Here is a 25,718-nt window from a genome sequence, read left to right on the forward strand (position 1 = left end):
ATATGCTTTGTAGCTGTGATCTCTTCCACATACATCATCTGTCTCCTGGGAACTTTACCTCAGCTCCGAGGCAAGATAGTCACATCCTAGCTCCCATGCCTTTAGGAAGATGGACAGGTGAAAAACAGGTTGGGCACCAGGACTCTTGCAGTGTGGAACTGCTTTTTCTCCCTGTGAAAGATGGGAATCCTGGGCTCTCATCTTGTTCTTTCCATACAATATGAAGAGTGTTCTTGCACTAATACCTCCCAGAATCCCCAAAGAAGTGATCAGAAAATCAAGATACTCAATTCACAGTCCCTCTCCCAGACCAAGAGAAAGAGGTTTTAAATAGTTGACCAAAATAATTTACTCCGGATTTCTGCCTTTTTGGAATTTAAACAGCAAGAAAAATATCTTCTCTCCCACTGCTTGCCCTGCCTCCCAGAAGCTGGTTTAGCCATCATCCTGCTTCTCGCCACAGTTTCCTGTGAAGAGTGGATGAATGTAAAGGCGCCTCCCCTACCTCTTAACCTAGCACTTCCTTCTTTGAGCTCCTAAAACTAAGACCCAAATGAGAGGGTTTGATTAAAAAACACAGAGTTTATGGCTTTTTAACTAAGCTCTCACCTAACTTTCAAAAGCTCTTTCTAAATATTTACAACAACAACGACTGCTATTTAGTGAGAATTTCCTGTTTTCTAGACACTGTGCTATGTCCTTTCTAAATGCCATTTTAATCTTCATAACAACCCTATAGGATATATTATCTGTACCCATTATCGACCCTATCTGAGTTTCAGAGAGGTTGAAGTGACTTGCTTAAGGTTGTCAAGCTTAGTAATTGGTAGAACTATAATTCAAACCCAACCTTGTCTGAGTCCTAAGCCATGGGCCCTCACCCACCCTACCTCCCAACTAATAATACTGCTTTGCTTTTGATAGGTCACAGAACACTTCTAATTCCTTCTTTTTCTCCTTTTCACAGTGTAATCCTATCCTTGGAGGTCAAGTTGCACCTGTTGCATAGCTACATGAGTGTGAAGTGGATCCCAGTGTCCTCTGATGCACAGGTGAGGACATCTCCACTCGATCCTTGTTGGTCTTCTTATTTTCAGTGACAGGGAGAACAGGGAGATCTGGAATTGCTCTCTTTCTGAATATCTTCTGAGTGGTGGCTTATGATTCCAAATTAGGGATAACTGGAAAACATCAGATAAGTTCCCCAAAACACTTTTCCTGCCTTTCTATCTGTTAATGCCACCCATTTTCTACATCTGCTCTCCAACCAAGCTCTGCTTTCTGATACTAAAATATATTCTTCAAGAAGAGTCTTCTGGACTTTTTGGTGAACTTGAGGTTGTCATTACTTTATCCTAAGCTGTCTATACATAGACCTCTGTGTTGATACTAGAGGAGGTAGAATAGCTTAAAGAACTCCTGAGCCAGTAGGTTCTGAAGATATCAGTATCCACAGAACAGAAACACAGGAGCAAGGGCAAGTTGAGGGGCTACAGTATGTTTGGAGTTGGTTGGTTGTGGTTAGAAAAGACTTTCTTGAGTTTAATTTTGGGAAGAATTTGGCATAAAGAGATTTGGAATAAAATAAAGGACACTGGCCCTGGCTGGTTTGGCTCAGCGGTTGAGCGTTGGCCTGCGGACCAGAGAGTCCTGGGTTCGGTTAGGGGCACATACCACAAAAAAATAGAAAATAAAAAAATAAAATAAAGGATGCTGTAGTGTCTATAGAATATTCTCTATTCGTACCCAGAGGCCATGTGTTGTATAGTTTCATTGCTCTAGAAGAGTTATCAGGCTTCATCGTCATATCTCATTACAGAAGGAAGTCATTGCAGGGGTGACATAAAAGTTAAATATTAGATACATCTTTTCCTTGTCCATGGGAGAGCGACTGGAGCTGGGAAAGGACATCGTGGGTGACCCTTTCCCATCATGACAGCAGCCCTTCTCTAAAACTAGCAGCCGCTCTAAGCATGGAGTTCATAGGGGCATTACCACCCTCTTCCACTTGGCTAATTGCTATAGCAATGACTGTCGGGAGCCCCATGAGCCATATGGATAAACTAGGAGTCCCTGGGGACCACCCCAATTCAGACCAATGGGATAACTGACAACCCTGTTTTTGTCTCTTCCAGGCTCCCCTGGCCCAGCCTGAGTCCCCCACAGCCTCAGCTGGAGATGAGCCCCGGTCCACTCCTGAGTCTGGGGAATCAGACAAGGAGTCAGTTGGCAGCAATTCTACTAGCAATGAGGGCAGCAAGCGGAAAGAGAAATCAAAACGAGATCGGGAGAAGGACAAGAAGAGGGCAGATTCTGTGGCTAACAAACTGGGCAGCTTTGGCAAAACCTTGGGCAGCAAGCTCAAGAAGAACATGGGAGGCCTGATGCACAGCAAGGCTTCCAAGCCTGGAGGGATGGGAGCAGGGTCAGGAGTGAGCAGTGGCACTGAGACATTGGAGAAGAAGAAGAAAAACTCGCTGAAGAGCTGGAAGGGTGGCAAGGAGGAGGCAGCTGGAGATGGGCCTGTGTCTGAGAAGCCCACATCTGAGTCTGTGGGTAATGGAGGGAGCAAGTATAGCCAGGAGGTGATGCAAAGCCTGAGCATCATGAGGATTGCTATGCAAGGGGAGGGGAAGTTTATTTTTGTTGGAACCCTGAAGATGGGTCACCGTCACCAGTATCAGGAGGAGATGATCCAGCGCTACCTTTCTGATGCTGAGGAGAGATTCCTGGCAGAGCAGAAACAGAAGGAAGCAGAGAAGAAGATCATGAATGGAGGGGTAGGGAGTGGGCCTCCTCCAGCCAAAAAGCCAGAGCCAGATGGCGGGGAGGAGCTGCTGACTGCCCCTCAAACAGAGTCCAAGGCAATGGCATTTTCTACTGGCTACCCTGGGGGCTTCACAATCCCTCGGCCTTCTGGGGGTGGAGTTCACTGCCAGGAGCCCCGGAGGCAGTTGGCAGGGGGTCCGTGTGGGGGTGGCCTGCCACCATATGCTACCTTCCCTAGACAGTGCCCTCCTGGGCGATCCTACCCCCATCAGGACAGCAGCCTTTCTCTGGAGCCAGGCAGTCACTCCCAGGATGGAGTTCACAGGGGTGCATTGTTACCACCCCACTTTCGAGTGGCTGATTCCTATAGCAACGGCTACAGAGAGTCCCCTGAGCTAGATGGATGGGCTGGAGGGCCCAGGGGATTTCCCCCAACCCAGACCAAATGCAAACAACCGAACTGCAGCTTCTATGGACACCCTGAGACAAACAACTTCTGCTCCTGCTGTTACAGGGAAGAACTGAGGAGGAGGGAACGGGAACCGGGTGGGGAGCTGCTGGTGCACAGGTTCTGAATCGGGGTGACTTTGGAGGGCAAGGGGGCTAAACAAAGTTAAGCTCAGCTAATTGGCTCAAGATCCAGCCCCCACGTTGACGGGGCAAATGCAGTAATGTTTGTGGGAGCCTGGCTAGAAACGTTGAAGTGTGCGCTGGAGAGCTGCCAGGCTTGCACGAGCAGGTCAGGGCTGGATGGTACCTCGTGGCTGTACTAGTCCTCTGCAGATCTTGACTTGATGGGACTGAGGAGGTACAAAGGGGAAAGGAGGTGATTCTGTCTCATAACCCCTTGGGTCCATGAAAGCAGTAGGGGCAGGTTTGGTGTGTCAGGGCGGGGAGGTGGTTAACTGTCTGGGAAATGAACAGGCAAAGGTGGTTCTCGGTCAATAAAAGAAAAAACAGACCAAAGTTCTTTTAGGTTGAAAAAAAGCACATGGTGGTGGAGTTGGGAGTGTGGAGAGAAACTGGGAAATTAGGCAAATTTGCTATTGATTTGAATTAAGATAGAAATTAGGGTTGGATAAATTCTTTCTCCTGAAGGATCTGGAAAGACAGGGCAGTAATGTGTGTTTATGGGTACCTATTAGGAGGGAGGTAGTTTAAATCGGTTTATTGAGATGGGAAAGGGAAGAACTTAAAAGGGGAAGTCTTTTCCTCTTAAGTTTTATTTCCTTCTAAACACCATCTTGTCATCTGTTCTAGTTTGAGAGGAGACGGCTGATTGCCCCCTTTCTTTTCCTCATCCTTTTTGAGGGCTGAGCTCAGCTAAGTTAAGATGGTTGTGATTTTTTTTAAAGACTTTATTTTTATTAAAAAAAAAAAAGTTCCCTCTGGGGAAGGGAGAGAGTGATGAGAAGAGCAGCTGTGTGTGTTGAATTTTCTCCAGGTGAATTGGTGCAGAGGTGATCTTTTTTTTAACTACTTAGCAATAACCACATATTGGGGTTTGAGTGTGCCTTGGGAGGGATGGGAGAAGGACAGACCTTTGGCCAGACTGTTTCAAACAAAACCAAAAACCTAAATAGAGCACTACCATCCTCTGCTGCTGCATTTCTGTAGAAAGCAACTTTTTTTTTTTTTTAAAGGAAAAAGACCCCAGCAAGCAAAAACATTTTAAAAAATAATTTTTTTTTCCTATTTAAATGATTCTTTCTCCTTCCTCTCTACTTTTGGAGAATGAATTTAACATCCCGGCTTCTTTTGTTAAGCCATAGCTGACCTTAATCTGTGGTTAGTTTATTAAAATAATAAAAAAATACTTTGTAAGAAGAAATATTTTTTATAATAGTACTGATGTTAAAACATGGGGTAGAGGCTGGGGAATTTATAAAAAGGTAGGTAGAGAAATCTATTTTAGTGAACTATAACCACAGATCACAGATTACTCCCAATGAGCTGATCTGTCTTTGAATTTCCCCCTTTCCCTGATCCAGTCCTTTTCCCCAAGGGGAGGGAGTGGGCCTGGGGACACAGTGGGGGGAGCTCCTTTGCATTTTGCACAAAGCACAAGTCTGGACAAGCCTACGCTCTGGCCAGCACCATTTTTAAGAGCTTTAAACCAGAGGACTTATACTGGGCCAATTTTCCTTTTCCTTTTCTTTTCCTGGGAAAAAAAAAATCAACTATGCAATTGTATACACTCCTAGGTATATACAAAGAAGGGGAATAAGTATACTTAAATGTCCAGGTGTTAACTGGGGCTATTTTTCTGCATTTGGATTTCTCTGGAAGTATGTACTCATAACCCACCCCATGGAATGTAATCCCCACATTTGATCTGAAGTAGACGGGCTGGGTGTATGTGGTGGTGGGGGCTTGTGTTTGCCATATGTCGCTTCTGCCCAATCAGGAAAGTTGTCATCCTGTTTCCCCCTTGGTAACAAAGCCACCGAGTCTGTCCTCTTTATTGGAACTGCTCATATTTTAGAAAGTTTCCTTCCTCCTCAACAAACTTGAAAGTCACTTGTTTTCTAAATCTGATAGTCTGTTGATTTTATCATTTCCTATGGCTATGAATTCTTAAGCTTTTATTTGAAAATAGACTAGTTTTAAGGAAGCAATGAGGTCAAAGGAGTTAGGTTCCAGAAGAGGGTACATATATATTTGAGTAGGGCTGGAACTAGTATGAGACAAGCACTTCTCTCAGGTACAAAACTTAAGAGGGTACAAAAAAACTCAGTAATCAAGGTAATGTTTCAATGCAGTCTTTTTTTTTTAATCCTCACCGGAGGACATTTTTGCATTCATCTTCAGATAGAGTGGGAGGGGGAGAGAGAGATAGGAACATCGATGTGAGAGAGACATCCAGTGGCTGCCACCCACACGACCCCACCTAGGGCCGGGGACAAACTGCAACCAAGGTACGTGCCCTTAGCGGGAACCGAACCTGGGACTCTCTGGTCCACAGGCCGACACTCTACCTGCTGAGCCAAACTGGCCAGGGCTCAATGCAATCTTTTACAGTCAATGCAAAAATATGATGAACAAAATATCAAAATCTTAAAGATAGGATTCAACAGGATTAGGGCAAGGGAAGACTGGGTTGAGCAAATGCAGGATTGAATCCTGTCTTTATTTAAAACTGTGATACTTTGTTCACTGTTTTTGTTTTTGTTTTTACATTAGTTTTGATTTTCAAAACATACTGCATTAAAATGGTATCTTGGTTACTGGGTTTTTGGGCACCACCTAAATGTTGTGTCCCAGATGAGTGCCTTGCTCATGTCACCCTGTTTCTGGGGTTAGAACAACACTCATGAGACCACCATCTTGTGGGCTTCCATCCCCTAACATGCACCCGAACAATGAGTGATTCAAACTCACACCCTGAGTTTGCACAACTCACTTAGCTTTCTCATAGGCATCCATCTATATCATAGGATTCTGGCCTGGACCAGTAGGAGTGGAAACAGACCAGAGGTTTCCCTAGAGAATAAAACCAGGAAAGTTTTGATTTTTCCACTGGACTGCTGTGTTTGGATTTGCTCTGTTATTAGTTCTAGGTAATACTTTTGTTTTTAAAAACTGAGGACAAATGAAAACGGAAACCTTGTATCATGTTTGTTTTTGTTTTGATATATAAATTAACCAATCCCAGTTTCTTCTGACTTCTTTTCAAATAAAGAAAGAAATTCGGGGGGGGGGGGGGGTGACCCAGGGGGCGAGTATGTAAAATAGGGCTTTATTTAGGCCCTATATCTTTTTTATTAAGAAATAAATTATTTTTCTTAATTTGGGACGGTAACTATTTATTGAGGCATTAAGAAACCTCTCCATTTTAAGGATGAGGGACCCTGAATCAATGGATGTTTTTCTATAGGGATGAGTAAGAGTTGTTTTGCTTTATTTTTTGAGGGGGTTGTGTGGGATGGGGGAGTGAAAGAATAATGCCTAGGAAATGAAGTTGGGTTGGTTTGTGGTATTTTGGGAAGATGAGGGGGTGGAAGAGGCAAACCCATGCAATTACTGTGTTGAAGAAGGGAAGAGAGTGGTACATGGTGTGCACTCCAACTGAGCAAAAATCCCTTCGTTAAGGAGAGGTCTGTGGGTGAAGGGCAGATTCCCACAACCCTAGCTGAGGGATGATATCTCAGGCTTAAATAAATGCATTTAGTTCTTTAATCCAGGGCATTGGGGTACCTACTGAGGTTTTATTAGAGAGGGGAGATTTTCCCTTTTGATTTAAGGCAGTGCTACCCCTCCACCCTAGTTCACCCCAGCCCTGATGGAAGTAAGTATACTATAAGTCTCCAAAATCCTCCCTTAATCTTGGCTGGTTTTATTGAGGGTTACAGGAGTTAACCAAAAGTTTTCCCCTTATACTGGATTCTATCATCAAAATAAAAAGATTACATATATATTTTTAAGATTCAGTCTCTTTCTGGAGTGGGGATGTTGTTAACACAGTGCTGTACGGGGCCTGGAGGGAAGTACCCTCCCTCTTCTGTCGGCTTAGTTTCTTCTTGAGCAAAACTAAAGCTCATAGAACAATAAAACAAAAATTAGTGGTGACTTTGTATTGTATATTTGGGAGGTGATACTGAGCCAGAAAGAATGGAGCTGGTTCTGAATGACTTCTGAGAATCTAGCTTTACCGTTCTTTCTTCTTTCTAAACAGCCACATGTCCAAGGTAGCAGTCACTTTTTTTCTTTCCCAATAAAAGCCTCAGAGATGATTGTCCCTGAGTTACTTGGACATCTTGGACTCTGTGTCCTCTCCATTCTCCAAGAGTCACCTAGCCACAGGTGAGAAGACAGAATTAGAAGCCCCTTCCTGGCCTGGAATCATCTGCACCTCAGATTTTTCTAATTTCCCTCCAGGCCCTTCAACGTAGAGTCAGTGAGTCATGCAGGCACTGTCTCACTTTGTAGATACCCAGTCTGCAAATCACAGGGGGTTTTGCCCCATGTACTTAAATTGATTAACAAAATATTTATTATGAAGTCTCCCGTGTAGACACTCTCCGTGGCACCTCCCTTCACTGGCCTTGTGGGTAAGGGGCGGTGGAGAAGAGCAATGGAGCCTGGCTGACAGTAGCCGAGGAGTGGGGGTGGGGAGGACTTTGGCCTCTTTCTGTCCTTAGAACAGGCATCTGTGACTCATCTTGTGAGTCACTCGGCTCTTCCTCCTCCAGCTGCCCCTCCTGCAGCCTTCACTCCTAGCACAAACCTACAACCAGATCAGGATTCTGAAATGGAAAAATCTGATACAGCCCTTTGCCTTTCCACCCTTCCTTTCCTCCACTGAGCCTGCCCTGGGAGTGTGTGGGGTGGTGAGAAGTGGTTCTGCTGTTAGCTACCCCTCAGCTGCTGCCCCCATTGCATTCCTGGTTGGGTACTAATCTAAGTCCCCCCACCTTTTTTTTTTTTTTGCCTTTGATGCTACCCCAATCCCCTGATGTTTTTTTTCTGTATTCCTCTGCTGTTCCTTACCTCAAAGTATTAAAGAATAGAATGAGGCTCTTGAATGAAAGGTGGTGGGAGAAGGCAAGTGGATAATGAGATTTTTTAATTGTGGTACACACCTCTTATTGCAACAGACCTTGGGAAGTATTTTCTTCCCCAGAGATTGAGGCTCCTGGAATGCAGGTGGGAGTGGGAGTGCTTAGAGCTTGTAGGACTCGAGAGTCAGGTGTTCCTCTTTGTTCCAGATTGACTCCCTGTTTCATAATATGTATTTTCACTATTTCCGCAGTTGCAGCCAGACAGGGAACTTTTAAAGCTGAGGCCGGAAGGGTGTGTGTACTGGGGGTTGGAGAGAATAAAGTGACACTTTGGAAAACTGGGGCCCCCACCTAAGGATTGCTGCCTCTGTACAGACTCAAAATCAATAAAACAGCAGCTCATTAAGTCTTACTTTGTATTTTATTTCCTGTCTTTTTTCATATCTAAATATAGATGTTGTATTCCTTACTCTAGTCCCCCTACCTGTAGTTCCTTTACTTCCTTCCTAGTGCCCTCCCCCCACTTTTGCTTCTTGGATTGCAAGGGGGAGGGGGAGGAATGGGATTGTTGAACTGAACAGAGGTTTCTAGCCCTCAGCTTTCAGTCTCCTGAACATGAATCATTAATTTGGAGATCTGGTGTCTGGATTGGAGGGAGGGGTCATGTACCTGGAGTGGGCTCCGGTTTCTAATGTGTGTGTGTGTGTGTGTGTGTGTGTGTGTGTGTGTGTGGTGCATTAAATTGATGAGATCTTTCCCTTGGGCCTCCCACCCCCACCCCAGAACTTGCACATAAACATACCTGTACTTGTGTCTGCATCCTGGAGAGATTTCAATTTCTTGCCTTTGCCAGTGCACCCTGCACACGAGGTGTTTCATGCTCTCTGGAGAAGGATGTGCAAAACACTAACTTGACCCCCTCCCCAGTTCTTGGGCATCTCGAGGCAAAACTCCCCCGAGGTCCAATTTCCATTTACTTCTCAACCCCTTTTGTTAGATCTGTCAGAGGAGACTGTAAGGAGGCCCTTCACTATTTTTGTGTTCCTCCCACTTCCTCCACCTCCGCCCCTTTTAAGATATGAAAAAAATAAACCAAAAAAAAGAACAAGCTTCCCAGGGAAGCCATCACTCAGAGTCTAGAGAAATGGCCCAAATTGTTCCAGTTTAATACTCAGTAAACTGCTCCCCTCACACAATCTCCAATGCTCATGAACAGGAAGTGAATAGGATCTAGGAGTAGGGTAAAGAAGGGAATCTGGGTGTTTTTTCCCAGTTCCCCATTTTTTTCTCACCTTTCCCAGGCTCCTTCACTTCCTCTCCACTTTCCTAAAATTGTGTGTATGCTCCTTTAAGGGGCTGGGCATCTCTCCCGCCCTCTCCAGAGCCGACTGAAGTTTCCGAGGAGCCTCCTCTAGCTGGGCTGGACACAGCTTTCAAAGACCCCAAATCGAACTCTGTGTACCTCAAACGTTCCTTTTCCCTGAGTGTTCCCCTGCCCCCATCCGATTCCTGACTTCCCTCCTCTCAACTACAAGATCCATCCTCTCCCCAAGGGGCTTGAGCATCCTCGAGGTTTCCCACCTTTAACTACTCCATCCCCGGATGGAGCTGGAGAAATGTGGTGGGGGGGCCGGGGCCAGAGTTTCAACATTGCCCCCCAGAAGGAGGAGCCAGACATGGGGGTAAGGAGAGGAAAGTTGGGCTTGGGGGGAGGGGTCGGTTGGCAAGAGGGTGTGAGTAGGGAGGATGTGGAGATAGACGAAAAGGATCTGGAGCAGGAGGAGGGTGTGTCTCATTAACTCTGGTTAATGGAGCTTGGTCTGTCTTTTTCACAGTCTCAAGTTCAATATCTCATTATCCATTAACCAGCCCCTCCCTTTACTGTCTGCCAACCTGGTTCCTAAGCTCCCCACAGCCACTGATCTCAGTTTCCCCTGAGAGTCTGAGTGTAGGCCTCCAAAGGTGGCTGCTGAGGTAATCCCAGACCCCAGGGTTGGAGAGGCCCGGGGATTAACCCTACACCCTTCACAGCTCTCTGGACCACAGTCCGTCCAGGGGAGCGGGATGCCAGAGCCCAGGAGTCAGCTTGGCAGTTGCCTGGCCTCTGGATGCCTCCCAGGTAATGTCCTTCCAGTACTTCTGATCTTCAGAAACGACTTCAAATTTCATCCTACTCCAACTTGTTTCATACCTTCACTAAAAACACCCTCGTATTCCTCTCCCGGCTCAGAGTGCTGCTTCTGCCTGAGGCTTGTTCTCTGATCAGAGCTGGCTGGGAGCTTGGACCTTGATGGTCCCTCTGTTTTCTTGATTCTGTTACCCCCTTTTCTCATTTACTTATTCAATAAATATTTGAGTGCCTACTATGTGCCAGGCACTGTTCTAGGCTCTTGAGTAAAAGCTTACAAATTTTCTCCTCCTAAACTTTCATTCTTAGGAGTTAGAGAAGGATCTTAATCTTCCCTCTTTAGATTCTGCTATCTCAGAGGTGTGGGTATACACACGTGGGGGCAACACTACTGGGAATGGTCATAATCTGGCTTCTCCTGTAGGGGAGCAGATTCTAGCATGGGCCCCAGGGGTGCGGAAAGGGCTGGAACCTGAATTGCCTGGAACCCTGATCTGCACCAACTTGAGGGTCACCTTCCAGCCCTGTGGATGGCAGCGAAGTCAGGTGAGATGGTTGGGCCAATGGATAAGACAGCTAGTGGGAAATGGGTAGGGGAGTCTAGAAGGATTTAGAAGTGAGATAGAGTTATTCTTTTTAAAATCCTCAACTGAGGATATTTTTCCATTGATTTTCAGATAGAGTGGGAAGGAGGGAGGGAGAGAGAAAGAAACATCAATGTGAGAGAGACATCAACTGGTTGCCTCCCACATGATCCTGACCAGGGCCAAGGAAGTGAACAGCAACTGAGGCACATGCTCTTGACCGGAATCCAACGGTCTGCATGCCGATGCTCTAACCTCTAACCCGTGAGCCAAACTAGCCAGGGCGTGAGAGTTACTTTTTTTTTTCTAATCCTCACCTGAGGACATTTGCATTTATCTTCAGATAGAGCGGGAGGGAGAGAGGGAGGAAGAGATAGAGAAGCATCAATGTGAGAGAGACACATGGAGTGGTTGCCATCCACACAACCCCAACCAGGGCCGAGGACAAACTTAGTGGGAACCGAACCCAGGACTCTGGTACATGGGCCGATGCTCTAACCGCTGAGCCAAACCGGCCAGGGTGAGAGTTATTCTTAAAGGCTCTCTTCTGAATGTATCAGGAATAGTCAATGTGATCTATTTATAGGAAGGTGAGGGGCTGCTGAGACGGGATGTGAGTTTTCAGATGTTTTTAGCATGTCATGTACTTCCTCTAGGAGACTCCCCTGAGCAGTGAATATGATTTTGCTCTGGTCAACATCGGGCGATTAGAGGCTGGTAAGTGTGGGAGTTTGGTGAAGGGACGCACTGGGGGTGTTGGCTCCCCTCCCAATTCTTCCTCTGTTCTCAGAGGACAGCCAGTGATGCAGTGGGATGGGCAGGAATAGTTCCTCCTAGAGGGACCCTGATCCATCGCTACACTGCTCTCTAATTCTTGACTTCAGTGAGTAGCCTGTCTCGAGTCCAACTCCACCGTCCAGGGTCCCTGCTTAAATTTATCCCTGAGGAGATCCTGATTCACGGCCGAGACTTCCGGCTGCTCAGAGTTGGTTTTGAGGCTGGAGGACTAGAGCCTCAGGCCTTTCAGGTAAGAGGCTCCCCATCCAAGGACCCCTCCTTCCCTTAGAACCTTGGGATCCTTCCCCTAGCAGTTCCCACCACTCCCTTATTTCCCAGGATCCCTCTCATCATTCTCTCTGCTTCTTTCCTCAAGGAGTGCCTAAAAGGCTGGGATAAATAGTATAATGGGAGCAAGTGGCCTGAATTCTTGCCTGCTTCTGCCAATTTTCAGGAGTGAAAACTCCTATAACTGTGGGCAAATGTTTTCCTTTGAAAAACAGGGAGGGTTGGAGGAGAGTATTCCCAATTCCTTTCCGAATTAACATTCTGTGATTCTGTGGTTCTCTATGTATTCTACTGATCCCTGTCCCCATGACCTGTGGGAGCTCCCTTCGTTAGGGACTGTCTTCGCTGTTCTTCTCATTTCCTTCTTTTTACTTCTGAGCTAAAAGGATGGGATGTCCTTTCCTTCATAGGTGACCATGGCCATTGTCCAAGCCAGGGCGCAGAGCAGTCAAGCCCAACAGTATGTGGGGATAACCCTGAGCAAGGCTGGTGAGTGAGGGTGCTTTGGTAAGGAAAGGGTAAAGAATCTGAAAAATCAGGCTGGCTGAAGACAAAAGAGCTGAGAAGCTGCCCTCTTTCTCCTCCTCTGTGCCTTACTTCTGTCCTAGGCCAGAGTTCTGGCTCCAGAAAACCACCTATTCCCCTCTTGGAGACATCAGAAGACTGGGAGACTGAGAGGAAAAAGCAGGGAGCCAGTGGCTGGAGGGTCAGTCTTGTCAATGAGCGATTCGACGTAGCCACCAGGTGATCCCCCTATCCGCCCAACCCCTGCAGCCCTCCCAATCTCCCCACAGTTTTCTGACTCTAAAGCTATGCTTCCCACACACTCTAGCCTCCTATGACATCCACAAAGCTATCCCCCTTACCTCCTAGATCTCTAAACCTGAGATCACTTGGAATGATCCCCTCCTAAGCAGCTTCCTTGTAATCACAGCTTTGCAATATGAGGCTGCTGAGCCAAGATGTGACGTAACTCTCAATTTCACAGCCTCCCCCGTTACTTCTGGGTCCCTCACCGAACTCTGGACAGTGAGGTCAGGAGAGCATTTGGCCACTTTCATCAGTGCCGTGGACCGGTCAGTGTGAGGGTGGGGATTAGAGGGTCATGGGAGGTCAGGGGTCATTGTGGAGGGAGGGGATGGATCCCTGTGAGGTCAGCGTGGGGCAAGGGTAGGGTGGGGCTAGGGGTTTCTCCCACAGTGATCCTCCTCTCACCCATCTGAAGCGCCTGTCGTGGCATCACCCTGGGGGTAGTGATCTTCTCCGTTGTGGAGGTTTCTACACAGCCAGTGACCCTAACAAGGAGGATATCAGGTGAGAGGAGTTTGATGAGAAGAATTGGAAGTTAGATGTTCAGGGTAGACTCCTTCCCTTACTTTCTGACTCCCTCCCCTCCAGAGCAGTGGAGTCTCTGCTCCAGGCTGGGCATTCTGACGTTGTCTTGGTAGACACTATGGATGAGCTGCCTAGTCTTGCAGATGTCCAACTTGCCCACTTGAGGCTGAGGACCCTCTGCCTGCCTGGTGAGAATAACCTTTGACCCCTTACCCCCACTTGTAGGTCTGCTGGCCCTAACCTGGTTTACCATTTGCCCGCTATACAGGAGTAACCCTCAGTGCAATGATCCTTACTTTTCTACTCAATTCTCCCATCTCCCACACATTGATTTCCTATCTTCCAGACCACAATGTATTCTTTTTTTTTTAACAGCTTTATTGAGATATAATTTACATACCATAAAAATCATCCTTTACCCATCTTAAGTGTACAATTTAATGAATTTACAATTTTGTACAAACATTACCACAATTTAACTTTTGAAACCTCATGGCCATTTATATTTACCTTTCATTCCTATCCCCAGCCCAAGGCAACCACTACCCTTCAGACTATAGACCCTGAATCCTGAACCCCAAGTTCTCCTGATATCTTTGCCTTTCTGACCCCTCTACTATCTCTCAGATTCATCTGTAGCTGAGGATAAATGGCTGTCAGCCCTGGAAGGAACACGATGGTTGGACTATGTCAGGTACTCCTTCTTTTTCTAGATATAACTTATAATTCAAACCTCCCCAAACTTCTGTTAACTTGGACTCCTAAGTGGCCTTCCATTAATTTTTCTCCTTGGTTTCCCAAGAAGACTGTTATTTGCTGCTCCTCAGAAGGAGAAGGGGCAGGATTTTGGAGTCTGCCTCTATTCTATCTCATGACTCATTCCCCTCTTCCAGGATTATAATTCTTCCCTCCTCTTCCTCATCTGCCCCTCCAGGTCTTGTCTTAGAAAGGCCAGTGACATCTCAGTGTTAGTGACATCTAGAGTTCGCTCTGTAGTACTTCAAGGTGAGTTTCTTGAGTTAACTCACTCCATTACTTGACTTTTTCCTTTACCCACCTGACTGGATTCTGCTCAGGGAGTGAAACCTATAAGGCTTCCTTGTCCCCTTCTAGTGCTAGCATCCTCCTCTCCCTTTACTAGGAGCTCTAACTCATCCTTCAGTGCTACCTCAGCCTCCCCACCACAGCTCATGGTCCCTAACAGGATTCTCTGCCCTCTGTTCCCATCATTCCATCATGAATGGGGATTGGGGTTGGGAAGAGGACAGTGTGGGAGCTGGTTTGAGATTTATAATGCTGCCCCCTACATGTGAGGCTGGGTATTTCTATCCAGGTGGAGTCTATGAAGTGAATCATTCAAGGTCTTTGTTTTTTCTTCACTTCTATGTGCCCTCTTAATCCTACCTACCCCAAACTTTCCCCTCTGTGCCTCTCACTTCTTACCATGTTTCCTTTTCTCATTCTCTTCTGCCCTAGTTTCTTGGCCCCTCCTTCTTTGTCCCTTATCCCTCTTTATCACCCAGAGCGCGGTGATCGTGATTTCAATGGCCTCCTCTCTTCACTCGTCCAGCTGCTTTCAGCCCCTGAAGCCCGAACACTGCTTGGCTTCCAATCACTAGTGCAGCGAGAATGGGTGGCAGCTGGACATCCCTTCCTGACCCGACTTGGGGGAACTGGGGTCAGTGAAAAGGTGAGAATGTTTGGGGAGAGTATTGGGATGGGGGGGCAGTATTACTAAAGAAGTAAAAAAATAAAAAAATATATATAGTATAATTCATTGGAGGTGAATCAGGTATGAATGGTTCTGAGGTTAGGATGAATTTGAAGGGAGACCCAAATAAGTGAGGGACCACACTCCCTACCTATGTTCAATTCAGATTTTCATTTCCGGATCTCCTTAGTGACCTCTATTCCCTGTGTCCCCCTCATTTTGTCATCCTCCCCCTGTAGGTTCCCATAGTCCCTTCCATCCTCTTAATTTCCCTCTTCTCAGGCCCCAGTGTTTCTAGTCTTCCTTGACTGCGTCTGGCAGCTCCTCCAGCAGTTTCCAGCTGAGTTTGAATTCTCCGAGTTTTTCCTTCTTGCTCTTCATGACAGTGTCAGGGTTCCTGACACCCTTACATTCTTGAGAGACACACCCTGGGAGCGTGGAAAGCAGATTGGACAGGTTAGTGACTTCCATTTTTTACTTGTCTTTCACCCCCTCCCTCCCAGAGAGAAGTGCTTTCAGAAGTTTAGTCTTGATTTATGAAAGTGAGGTCTGTGGATGGGAAAGAGGGAGGTTGGTGCTCTCTCTCAGGACTGGACTTTCACCCTACATATGATTCCTGGAGTGAGATGAGAGTTTCATAATCTCTCTCTCGACATATGAGAAGGATTATATATATTTTTTCTTTGTTTAACCATCTTTTTTTTTTCTTGTTTTCCTCTGTCCAGTTCAACTCCTATACACAAGTCTATACTCCAGGGTACTCCCAGCCCCTCGCTGGGAACTCTGTTAACCCACAGCTGTCTGTCTGGGACTGGGATTTACGCTACAGCAATGAACAGATACTACAATTCCATAATCCTGGCTATGACCCGGAACACTGCCCAGATTCCTGGCTCCCTAGACAGCAGGTGAGATGTCTAAACTCCCTAAACAAACTCCCTTGACTTTCTCACAGACTCATCCCACTAGGTGGGGAGAAGGGGAAAGATACAGTGTCTAAGTTCCCCAGGGAAAGCTACCCCACTCCTCTTCTGTAACTGTCACTTATTGTCCCTGACTGTTCCCAAGAAGACAAAAATCCTAGAACAACAGGGAGCATCCTTTTGGTCCTCCTCATCTTCTGTCTCATGCACACATTTTACAAGTTTCCCTAAAATCAACTTTAATCAGTCCCAAAGCGTATTTTGAAGCCTAATGAAGAGGAAAAATAAAGAGTTCTCAGTGATAAGCTTGTAGTTCCATCACTAGTGCAGTGAGTAGTAGCTGGACACTCCTTCCTAACCCAATTTGGGGAAACTGGGTTTATCTGGTTTCAAGGCACCCGTTAATTTTCCTTTCCCCTTTAGCCAAGCTTCATGGTTCCTGGACCTCCCAGTTCTGTGTGGCTCTTCTCTAGAGGGGCCTTGACTCCCCTGAATCAGCTCTGTCCTTGGCGGAACAGTCCCTCCCTGCTGGCAGTCCCCTCTCGTTGGCTCCCTCGACCTGCTATCTCTTCAGAAAGTCTGGCTGATCAGGAGTGGGGGCTCCCGTCACATTGGGGAGCTTGCCCTTTACCCTCAGGGCTGCTGCTGCCTGGGTATTTGGGACCCCAGATCAGGCTCTGGAGACGCTGCTACCTAAGGGGAAGGCCTGAGGTCCAGGTGAGAAGGGAAGACGGGTTGGGAATGAGAGAAAGGTTTGACTGCTGAACCAGATGTTCTAGGAGAAGCCAGATGTTTCCAGGAGCTGGAAAAGCAAGATACTGGGCAAATTGGGAAGTGAAGTATCATTCATGTTGGTATCAAAGTGGATAGGGGAGTATGGATGGGTAGGGGGAACTGCTTATGGCTCAGATCAAGTGGAACCTAGGGCATAATTGGAGAGAGAAAGAGAATTAAAGACGCCAGAAGTAATGCACAGATTTTAGAAGAGCTGCAATAATACTCCTCCTCTACCTCTCTTCACTCCCTTCCCAGGTGGGCCTCTCAGCTCCCACCATCACTGGCCTCCAGGATGAGCTATCCCGTCTTCAGGAGCTATTAAGGAAGTGGACTCCAAGAATATCTCCTGAGGATCACTCCAAGAAAGATCCAAATTCCATTCTCTCCCAATCCTGTTGAAATTGCTGGCTTTCTCATGGGCAGGGCAAACAGTGGTCTGGGGTGAGTGAGAGTTATGTCTAATCCTTTTGATTTTTCTTACCTGGTTTTGTTGGTGCAGATTTCACACTCCAGCCCTTAAACAAGATCCCTGACTTGGTTTTCATTGCAGATGGATGGTGCTAACCTCCAACTCTTGCTCTGTCCTGTTTGGCTCAAGATTTTATATATATATTCTTGTTATTTGAAGAATTAAGAGGCAAAAACAATCCAGAATACGATCACCTCTTTTTTCAGGGCAATTCCATCCCTTTTGGATATCCAGCTGTTTTTGAGTTCAGAGATGCTGTTCATCAACTCTAACAGGATGGCCTACAGATCTAATTTTCACCTCCTCTTGCTGCTTCTTTAATTGCAATTTCTATTTCTTCCCGTATAGCTTCCTATGGGTATGGAGTGGATATGGGAGACACCGTCTCTCCCAATTGTATATTTTGTAGTGACATTTCTATTTAAGGGGTTCATTAAAGCACAGTATTTATACATGTTGCTGGCATTGTTTCCTGTGTCTGAATAAAGAGTACTAGGTGAGTGGGGTGGGTGTGACCCAAGAGAGGATGGCACTCACCACATTATTGGTCAAGTGAGGCTCTGCACAATTCACATGCAATCTGGAAAAAGAGTTCTCTTTTCAGTGTCTCCCATTTAGGGACAGATGGTGCAAACGCATACCAAGAAGTGGTTGCTGGGGCCAGGAATATTCTGGAGGTTGCAGCCTTTGGGCTTCAATGTCCGCCAAGCCTCAGGTTTCCCTCACCCCGTATGCAATTACCACCAGGGGAGCTGAAGTCTCGTGTCAGCTGACAGGTGAAGTCACCGGCTGACACGTGACTCCAGCTCCCACACTCTGCAACCCTTCCCTTGAAGGAAACAAAATCCTAACTCAAGCCCAGGCCGGGGCTGCGGAACGGAGCGGGAGGCTGCCTACGCGCCCCAGGCAGCCGAGCCCTGCAGTGGGGAGCTCCAGCACACCCTTCTCTGGGGAACAAAATATACGAAAAGGAGTTTTGTTCCTTTAGCTTTCAAGTTTAATTTTGGGAGCAGTATGATCCTGTAACGTCACAAAGCCTCGAGAGGGTCTGGGCATTTCCACCCTGCCTTCCTCGCCCCGAGCGCCCCCAGCGAGGCCTCAGCGAAGCACGAAGCACCACTGACTCCATCACCCGAGCGCCTCAAGTACCAGCGGCTCCTAAGATGGCCGCGGCCGCTCTCGGCCCCTCCCACCGCCGCGGCCCGCCCACCGCCTCACGTCAGCCTTCGCCCCGGAAGTGGAAGTAGTGGCTGAGGTCGGAGGGCGGAGTCGCTGCCTGGAGACGACGGGAGTCTTTCGCCATGGCGGCTGGGCCGATCTCTGAGCGGAACCAGGGTGATTGGCGGGAACGAGCCAGGAATGGGCCCCGAGGGGCTGGGAGGCCTCGACTATGGCCACCAGTATTTCCGTCGGGGCGGGAGACTGGGCCAACCCCGAGGGCGCGAGACCGGGCCCCGTGCCTGCGGGGGGCGGGGGGGCTGGGTTCAGGCTAAGGCCTGTAGGTGTGGTACTTTCTATGTCCAGTCTTTTGCCGTCCCACTTAAAAAAAAAATCCATAAAGAGAATTTGTAGCAGAACTCTAAGTTAGACTTAAGAAGATTCTCTAGTTCCTGTAAAGAGGGAGGTGTAAGGACTTCACCTAACGTCTTTTTGTGGTTGTTGTTTTTTCCTTTCTGCTCCTGTACCCTGTCTCCACCCCCAATTACCCCACCTGGGTTTCATCTTCATGTCCCTGCCATCTCCTTTCCTGTCATACCCGTCTCTGCCCTAACCGCCTTCTCCCGCCGTCCAGATGCCACTGTGTACGTGGGAGGCCTGGACGAGAAGGTTAGCGAACCGCTGCTGTGGGAGCTTTTTCTCCAGGCTGGGCCAGTAGTTAACACGCACATGCCAAAGGATAGAGTCACTGGTCAGCACCAAGGTGAGTACGTTTCAAGAGGTGCATTTATGTACTGAGGGGACAAACTGCTCCAGGAGGATTCCAGCAGTATTCACAACTGTTTTGGAATAAGCAACCCAAACATTTCTCTCTTAAGTATACCTCAGTTTATTTCTGGAACCGTTTTCAATTGAAGTGAGGTTGTTATTTCTTATTTTTTGTGCTTTCAAAGGTGGAACCACTTCGCTTAAGTTTACCTCTTCTCTTCCCACTTCTCCAGGCTATGGTTTTGTGGAATTCTTGAGTGAGGAAGATGCTGATTATGCCATTAAGATCATGAACATGATCAAACTTTATGGGAAGCCAATTCGGGTGAACAAGGCATCAGCTCACAACAAAAACCTGGATGTGGGGGCCAACATTTTCATTGGGAACCTGGACCCAGAGATTGATGAGAAGTTGCTTTATGATACTTTCAGCGCCTTTGGGGTCATCTTACAAACCCCCAAGATTATGCGGGACCCTGACACAGGCAACTCCAAAGGTTATGCCTTTATTAATTTTGCTTCGTTTGATGCTTCGGATGCAGCAATTGAAGCTATGAATGGGCAGTACCTCTGTAACCGCCCTATCACTGTGTCCTATGCCTTCAAGAAGGACTCCAAGGGTGAGCGCCATGGCTCAGCAGCCGAACGACTTCTGGCAGCACAGAATCCACTCTCCCAGGCTGATCGCCCTCATCAGCTGTTTGCAGATGCACCGCCTCCACCCTCTGCCCCCAATCCTGTGGTATCATCATTGGGGTCTGGGCTTCCTCCACCAGGTAAAGCTTTTGATTCAGAATATGTTTGTCTTGGGTTTGGGGTTGGTAGGGCAGGAGGAAGGAAAAAGAACCAATGAAAGGGGACATTGGATCATTGGGTGATAAGAAGGGGATTGAAGGTTGATGGTTGTGGTGGGGAGGAAAGTTGCTGAATTTCTCCAGGAGGCTGAAGTTTGTATTGGCTAACATTGCTTTTGATTTTAGACAGCTGGGAGGAGGAAAAATGAGCTCATCCCACCTGGAGAGGCCACATTGGAACACGCTCACTAAAGACATTCTCTCCTCATTATCATTAACTCTTTTTCCATTTCCTCTGTAGGCATGCCTCCTCCTGGCTCCTTCCCACCCCCAGTGCCGCCTCCTGGAGCCCTTCCACCTGGGATACCCCCAGCCATGCCCCCACCACCCATGCCTCCTGGGGCTGGAGGACATGGACCCCCTTCAGCAGGAACCCCAGGGGCTGGACATCCTGGACATGGACATTCACATCCTCACCCATTTCCACCGGGTGGGATGCCCCATCCAGGTGGGTATACTTTGCTGGGACAGGGAGGGATGAACACGGAAGAGGATCTCTATCACCACTTATGCTGCTGCCCTTTTTCCCATAACAATAATAGATACTTCAGAGCTGTCCTTTCCTTCAGACATTCTTTTACAAAAACAAACACAAGCCCTGGCTGGTTTGGCTCAGCAGTGAGAGCATTGGCCCATGGACCAAAGGGTCACAGGTTTGATTCCGGTTAAGGGCATGTACCTCAGTTGTGGTTTGATCCCCTGCCCTGGTTGGGGTCATTCGTGAAGCCAGCAGTCTGTGTGTCTCTCTCACATCGATGTTTCTCTCTCTCTCTCTCCCCCTTCCTCCCTCCCTCCCACTCTCTGAAAATCAATGGAAACGTGAGGATTAAAAAAAGAAACACACACACACAAAATACTTCACTCTGTTTACTTTAACAACTACCACTTTGTCTCCATTTCTTACTTAAGTTTTTCGAAGGGTTTAACTATACTTGCTGTTTTTTGTTTTCTTAACTTTTATTTCCATTTTGTCCTTTGACTTTTACCCCAAAGCAGTGGCCAAATCTAGAGGACACTTCCACTCCTTATCTGGTTTGACCTTTGTTCTTACTTGAAACTAGCCATGTCTTTTTTTGTTTGAGTTTATTGGGGTGACATTGGTTAATGAAATTATATAAGTTTCAAGTGTACAATTCATCCTATCCCATCACCACTTATCACCCCTTTACCCTCTTCTACCTGCCTCTACCCCCCCATTCCTTCTGGTAATCACCACACCATTGTCTATGTCTGTGAGTTGGTCATGTCTTTTTGTTTGAAATCTTATCTCTTGGTTTTTCTTTCTGTCTCCTCAGTCTCAGCCACCTTAATAGGCTCCCTTTTCTGTTTGTACCTGTGTAGTTTCATTACTTGCACACTGATGCCTCCTAGATCTTTATCTCTGATTCACGGTTATTAATATTCTAGACAATTAATCCTGCTGCTGAATGGACAGGTCCACTTTTTTCTACCCCTTCCCTTCAACCCTGTTCCTCTAGAATTGTTTCAGGTACTAAATTCAGAAATCTGGGAGCTATGTTTGACTACTCCTTATCATACTTTTATTTATTTAATTTATTTTTATTTTTTTGTTACAGATGTTCCCCTTTTTCCCCCATTGACACCCTTCTCCCAATCCCGCCCCTGCCCCCCAGCATTGTTGTCTATGTCCATGGTTATGCATACATGCATATAAGTTCTGTGGTTTATCTCTTCCCTCCTCTCCCACACCCCTCTCTTGAGGTTTGTCAGTTGGTACCCTACTTCTATGTCCCTGGGTCTATTTTGTTCATCAGCTTGTTTTGTTTATTATATTCCACAAATAAGTGAGATCATGTGATATTTGTCTTTCTCTAATTGGCTTGTTTCACTTAGAATAATACTCTCCAGGTCCCTCTGTGTCATCTCAAAGGATAAGAGATCTTTTTTTCTTATAGCTGCATAGTACTCCATTGTGTTTATGTACCACTGCTTTTTTATCCATTCGTTTACTGATGGACACTTGGGCTGTTTCCAGATCTTAGTGACTGTAAATAGTGCTGCTATGAACATAGGGGTACATATATTCTTTCTGATGGGTGTTTCAGGCTTCTTAGGGTATACTCCTAGAATTGGGATCACTGGGTCAAATGGCAGTTCAATTTTTTGAGGTAACGCCATATTGTTTGTCATAGTGACGTGATTGCCCCAGTCTGCATTCCCATCAGCAGTGTACTAGAGTCCCCTTTTCTCCACATACTCGACAGCACTTGTTGTTTGATGATTTGTTGATGGCAACCATTCTGGCAGATGTGAGGTGATATGTCATAGTCGAAACATCGATGTGAGTTGATTGGTAGAGAGAGAGAAAGAGAGAAACACTGATGTGAGTTGATTGGTTGCCTCCTACACAACCCCAACTGGGGCCAGGGATCAAACCTGCAATCCAGATACATGCCCTTGACTGGGAATTGAACCTGCCTTCAGTCCACAGGACAACACTCTAACCACTGAGCCAAACCGGTCAGAGCCTTATCACCCTACTCTTGATACCAAGTCATATTAATGTCTTTGACATTGGCCCCCACTGCCAGTGCCTTAGTTCAGTCTCTCATACTCTAATTATTTCACAACTAATATAACACAGGTGTTGCCCTGGCTGGTTTGGCTCAGCGGTTGGAGTGTCAGCCTGTGGATTGGAGAGTCCAGGGTTCAGTTCCTGCTAAGGGCACGTACCTCAGTTGTGGTTTGTCCCCGGTCCCAGTTGGGGTCGTGTGGGTGGCAACCACTCAATGTGTCTCTCTCACGTTGATGTTTCTCTCCCTCCTGCTCTATCTGAAGATAAATGCAAAAATGTCCTTGGGTGAGGATTTAAAAAAAATAACAACACAGGTGTTTGTACACCCTTAATTCAAAATTCTTCTGTTGCTTCCTTTTATCTAGAGTGAATCCGAGACTCGTTACCATAGCATTCTAGATTTTTCATGATTTGGCCCCTGATTAATGAAGTTACTGGTTTTCTTGGAACATACTATGCTGTTTGACACACCTGTGATTCGGATCCTTCTGCCTTGGGTGTTCTGTTCCCACAGTGTCCACCTGAAAAATTCTTATTCATCCTTTAAAAATAGATCTCTGACCCTGGCCAGTTTAGCTCAGTGGTTAGAGTGTTGGCCCTTAGACTGAAGGGTCTCGGGTTTGATTCCCAGTCAAGGGTATGTACCTGGATTGCAGGTCATCCCCAGCCCCCGTTGGGGTCGTTTGGGAGGCAACTAATTGATGTGTCTCTTTCACATTGATGTTTCTCTCTTTCTCTCCCTCCCTTTCTCCCTTCCATTGTATTTAAAAATCAATGGAAAAAAATCCTTGGGTAAAGATTAACCAAAAAAAAAAAATGTTGATAAATAAAAATAGATCTTTGCCCAGACAGTATCTCTGCTACCTTCCCAAATCCTATCAATAGAATAATTCATTCCATTTGTTATGTACTTCTGCAGTGCTATTACAGTGCCTAAATCATGAAAGAAGTGAAGTGGGTGAGGAATTGATTGGGTAATTGGTTGTTTGTACTGTTGGAATGGGTTCAAGGATAAGGGCACTTTTTTTTTTTTTTTTGGTACGTGCCCCTAGCGGAAACCGAATCCGGGACTCTCGTCCACAGGCCGATGCTCCATCCGCTGAGCCAAACTGGCCAGGGCAAGGATAAAGGCACTTTTTACCAGCCTTATTTTCCATACTCTTCCTGATGTCACTTTTTTCTCCATGTTTTGTTTTTTTTTCTTTCTCCATTTTCTTTGCCCTTTCTCTTGTGTGTCTGTTTTCATAGGGATGTCTCAGATGCAGCTGGCCCACCATGGCCCTCATGGCTTAGGACACCCCCATGCTGGGCCCCCAGGATCTGGGGGACAGCCACCACCAAGACCACCACCTGGAATGCCTCATCCCGGACCTCCTCCAATGGGCATGCCCCCCCGAGGGCCTCCATTTGGATCTCCCATGGGTGAGTAGGCTCTAGCCACTTCCTTCATCCTCATACATCATATTCTTGCAGCTTCCTTTGTCACGCCCCTTTTTTCCTGCTTTCTTCTCACTGTCTCCCTGTCTATTCTGTCCCTACGTTCTCCCAGCATCAACTATCTCCTATTTCTTGCTTTTATTAACTTTTCTCTCTCTTCCTACAGGTCACCCAGGTCCTATGCCACCCCACGGTATGCGTGGACCTCCTCCACTGATGCCCCCTCATGGATACACTGGCCCTCCACGACCTCCACCCTATGGCTACCAGAGGGGGCCCCTTCCTCCACCCAGGCCCACTCCCCGGCCTCCAGTTCCCCCTCGTGGCCCACTTCGAGGCCCTCTCCCTCAGTAATTTCTTATTCTCTTTCCTCTTGTTATATCTTTCCAATCCTTGGACCAATCAGAGTTGCTATAGCTTCCTGGGGTTAAAGGCACTGATCCCTTAGGCCTCTTTTTTTTCTTCTTCAGATTTTTTAATTGGTTTTTAGAGGAAGGGAGAGGGATATATATAGAGAAACATCAACGTGTGAGAGCAAAACATCAATTTGGCTGCCTGCTGCATGCCCCCTATCAGGGATCAAGCCTGGAACTTGGGCACATGCCCCGACTGGGAATCGAACTGGCAATCTTTTGGTGCATGGGATGACACCCAACCAACTGAGCCACACCAGCCAGGGCCCTTAGGCCTTTTTTTTTAAGTGTAATTTTTTTCACAGGAAGTTTTTTTTTCCTATGTTGGTCCTAAGTGTTTTACAAATGCACAGAGATAATAAAGATGAACTCGTTTATTATTCATTGTGGTGAAAGGTAACTTTTCTCTTTTTCTATAAGAAGAGATGTCTGTATACGGGGAGAAGAATGGTAATATAGGAGTAAGGGTGTTTTTTCCACATTTAAAGACCTACACTGTCATGTGCTGCTGTAGTTGCTGGACCACTGTGCACTATGGCAATTGTTGCCTTATGTCAAGCTTACACAGTTACTAGTTTATAATATGGAGACTTAGTAGTAATGGCATAAGGTTATTGTGAGTATTAAGTGAAAACAAGTAAAGTTCTGGAGATATACTGGCAAAACTATGAAGCAACATGGACAAAGCTAGTCATTGTAGTACTATTTGTAATAACTAGATTGGAAACAACTCATATCCATTAGTAAGGGACTGATTGAATAAACTGGTAAATTCACACAACAGAGTACTGAGCCGCAGTAGGAAGTAGTGAGGAAGATGTTAGACGTTGTGAAGAGATCTATCTCTAGGATATATTGAGTGAAGACAGTAACATGAAGAACAATGTAGAGTGTGCCACCTTACCTATCTCAGAGGTGGTACATAATGAATACATTTGTGTGTGTGTGTATATATATTTTTTTATTCTTAGGATACTTTCCTATTTATCATCAGATAGAGTGGGAGGGAGGGGGAGAGAGACAGAAACATCAATGTGAAAGAGCCACATCGACTGGTTGCCTCCTACAGGACCTGACCACAGCCAAGGACGAACTGCAACCGAGGTACGTGCCCTTGACCGGAATCGGACTGGCAACTTAATTGGTCCACAGGCCGATGCTCTAACCGCTGAGCAAAACTGGCCAGGGCTGTTTATATTTTTTAAATGTAAGGATAGCCCTGGCTGGTTTGGCTTAGCAGAGTATTGTGGGCTCGATTCCTGGTCAAGAACGTCCTTGGCTCTGGTGGGG

General features: G+C 46.6%; 3 protein-coding genes across 18 annotated transcripts in view; all 3 read left to right on the plus strand.

Moving 5' to 3' along the window:
- OTUD7B (OTU deubiquitinase 7B) overlaps nt 1–4,410 on the plus strand; it is a 55,935-nt gene extending 51,525 nt beyond the window's left edge. For all 14 annotated transcript variants that reach the window (XM_036273728.1, XM_036273730.1, XM_036273739.1 and 11 more), the window contains 2 exons: nt 968–1,052; nt 2,136–4,410. In XM_036273728.1, the coding sequence (XP_036129621.1) occupies nt 968–1,052; nt 2,136–3,344 (1,294 nt within the window). In that variant the 3' untranslated portion in view covers nt 3,345–4,410. The remainder of the gene's footprint in view (nt 1–967; nt 1,053–2,135) is intronic.
- A 5,240-nt stretch (nt 4,411–9,650) lies between these two features.
- MTMR11 (myotubularin related protein 11) lies at nt 9,651–17,716 on the plus strand. Of its 3 annotated transcripts, XM_036273743.1 has the most exons (18): nt 9,887–9,952; nt 10,302–10,389; nt 10,823–10,944; nt 11,639–11,699; nt 11,867–12,009; nt 12,458–12,536; nt 12,656–12,791; nt 13,036–13,123; nt 13,273–13,361; nt 13,446–13,570; nt 14,010–14,076; nt 14,317–14,387; nt 14,906–15,072; nt 15,376–15,549; nt 15,819–16,001; nt 16,440–16,733; nt 17,049–17,212; nt 17,469–17,716. In XM_036273743.1, exons 1-17 carry the CDS (start codon nt 9,887–9,889, stop codon nt 17,190–17,192), a joined length of 2,097 nt encoding a protein of 698 aa, XP_036129636.1. In that variant the 3' UTR covers nt 17,193–17,212; nt 17,469–17,716. The 3 variants fall into 3 exon arrangements, with proteins under 3 accessions (XP_036129638.1, XP_036129636.1, XP_036129639.1); XM_036273745.1 differs by having other exon boundaries at nt 9,651–9,952; nt 10,317–10,389; nt 17,049–17,716; XM_036273746.1 differs by lacking the exon at nt 9,887–9,952 and having other exon boundaries at nt 10,176–10,389; nt 10,908–10,944.
- An 814-nt stretch (nt 17,717–18,530) lies between these two features.
- On the plus strand, nt 18,531–24,550 carry SF3B4 (splicing factor 3b subunit 4). Its single transcript, XM_036273749.1, has 6 exons — nt 18,531–18,597; nt 19,055–19,183; nt 19,422–19,964; nt 20,284–20,490; nt 23,827–24,000; nt 24,182–24,550. The coding sequence occupies exons 1-6, from the start codon at nt 18,564–18,566 to the stop codon at nt 24,367–24,369; spliced, it is 1,275 nt and encodes a 424-aa protein (XP_036129642.1). The 5' UTR covers nt 18,531–18,563; the 3' UTR covers nt 24,370–24,550.
- Nucleotides 24,551–25,718: the final 1,168 nt, after the last annotated feature.

Source organism: Molossus molossus, unplaced genomic scaffold (genome assembly GCF_014108415.1).
Source record: "Molossus molossus isolate mMolMol1 unplaced genomic scaffold, mMolMol1.p scaffold_m16_p_20, whole genome shotgun sequence".
Taxonomy (NCBI): domain Eukaryota; kingdom Metazoa; phylum Chordata; class Mammalia; order Chiroptera; family Molossidae; genus Molossus; species Molossus molossus.

Excerpts from the sequence above, each read along its gene's own strand:
- MTMR11 (XM_036273743.1), top strand. The coding sequence starts at position 9,887 with ATGTGGTGGGGGGGCCGGGGCCAGAGTTTCAACATTGCCCCCCAGAAG. Across the intron at positions 13,571-14,009 it reads GAGGACCCTCTGCCTGCCTG|ATTCATCTGTAGCTGAGGAT; the intron begins GTGAGAATAACC and ends ACTATCTCTCAG. Across the intron at positions 14,077-14,316 it reads CGATGGTTGGACTATGTCAG|GTCTTGTCTTAGAAAGGCCA; the intron begins GTACTCCTTCTT and ends CTGCCCCTCCAG.
- SF3B4 (XM_036273749.1), top strand. The coding sequence starts at position 18,564 with ATGGCGGCTGGGCCGATCTCTGAGCGGAACCAGG. Across the intron at positions 19,965-20,283 it reads GTCTGGGCTTCCTCCACCAG|GCATGCCTCCTCCTGGCTCC; the intron begins GTAAAGCTTTTG and ends TTTCCTCTGTAG. Across the intron at positions 20,491-23,826 it reads GGGTGGGATGCCCCATCCAG|GGATGTCTCAGATGCAGCTG; the intron begins GTGGGTATACTT and ends CTGTTTTCATAG.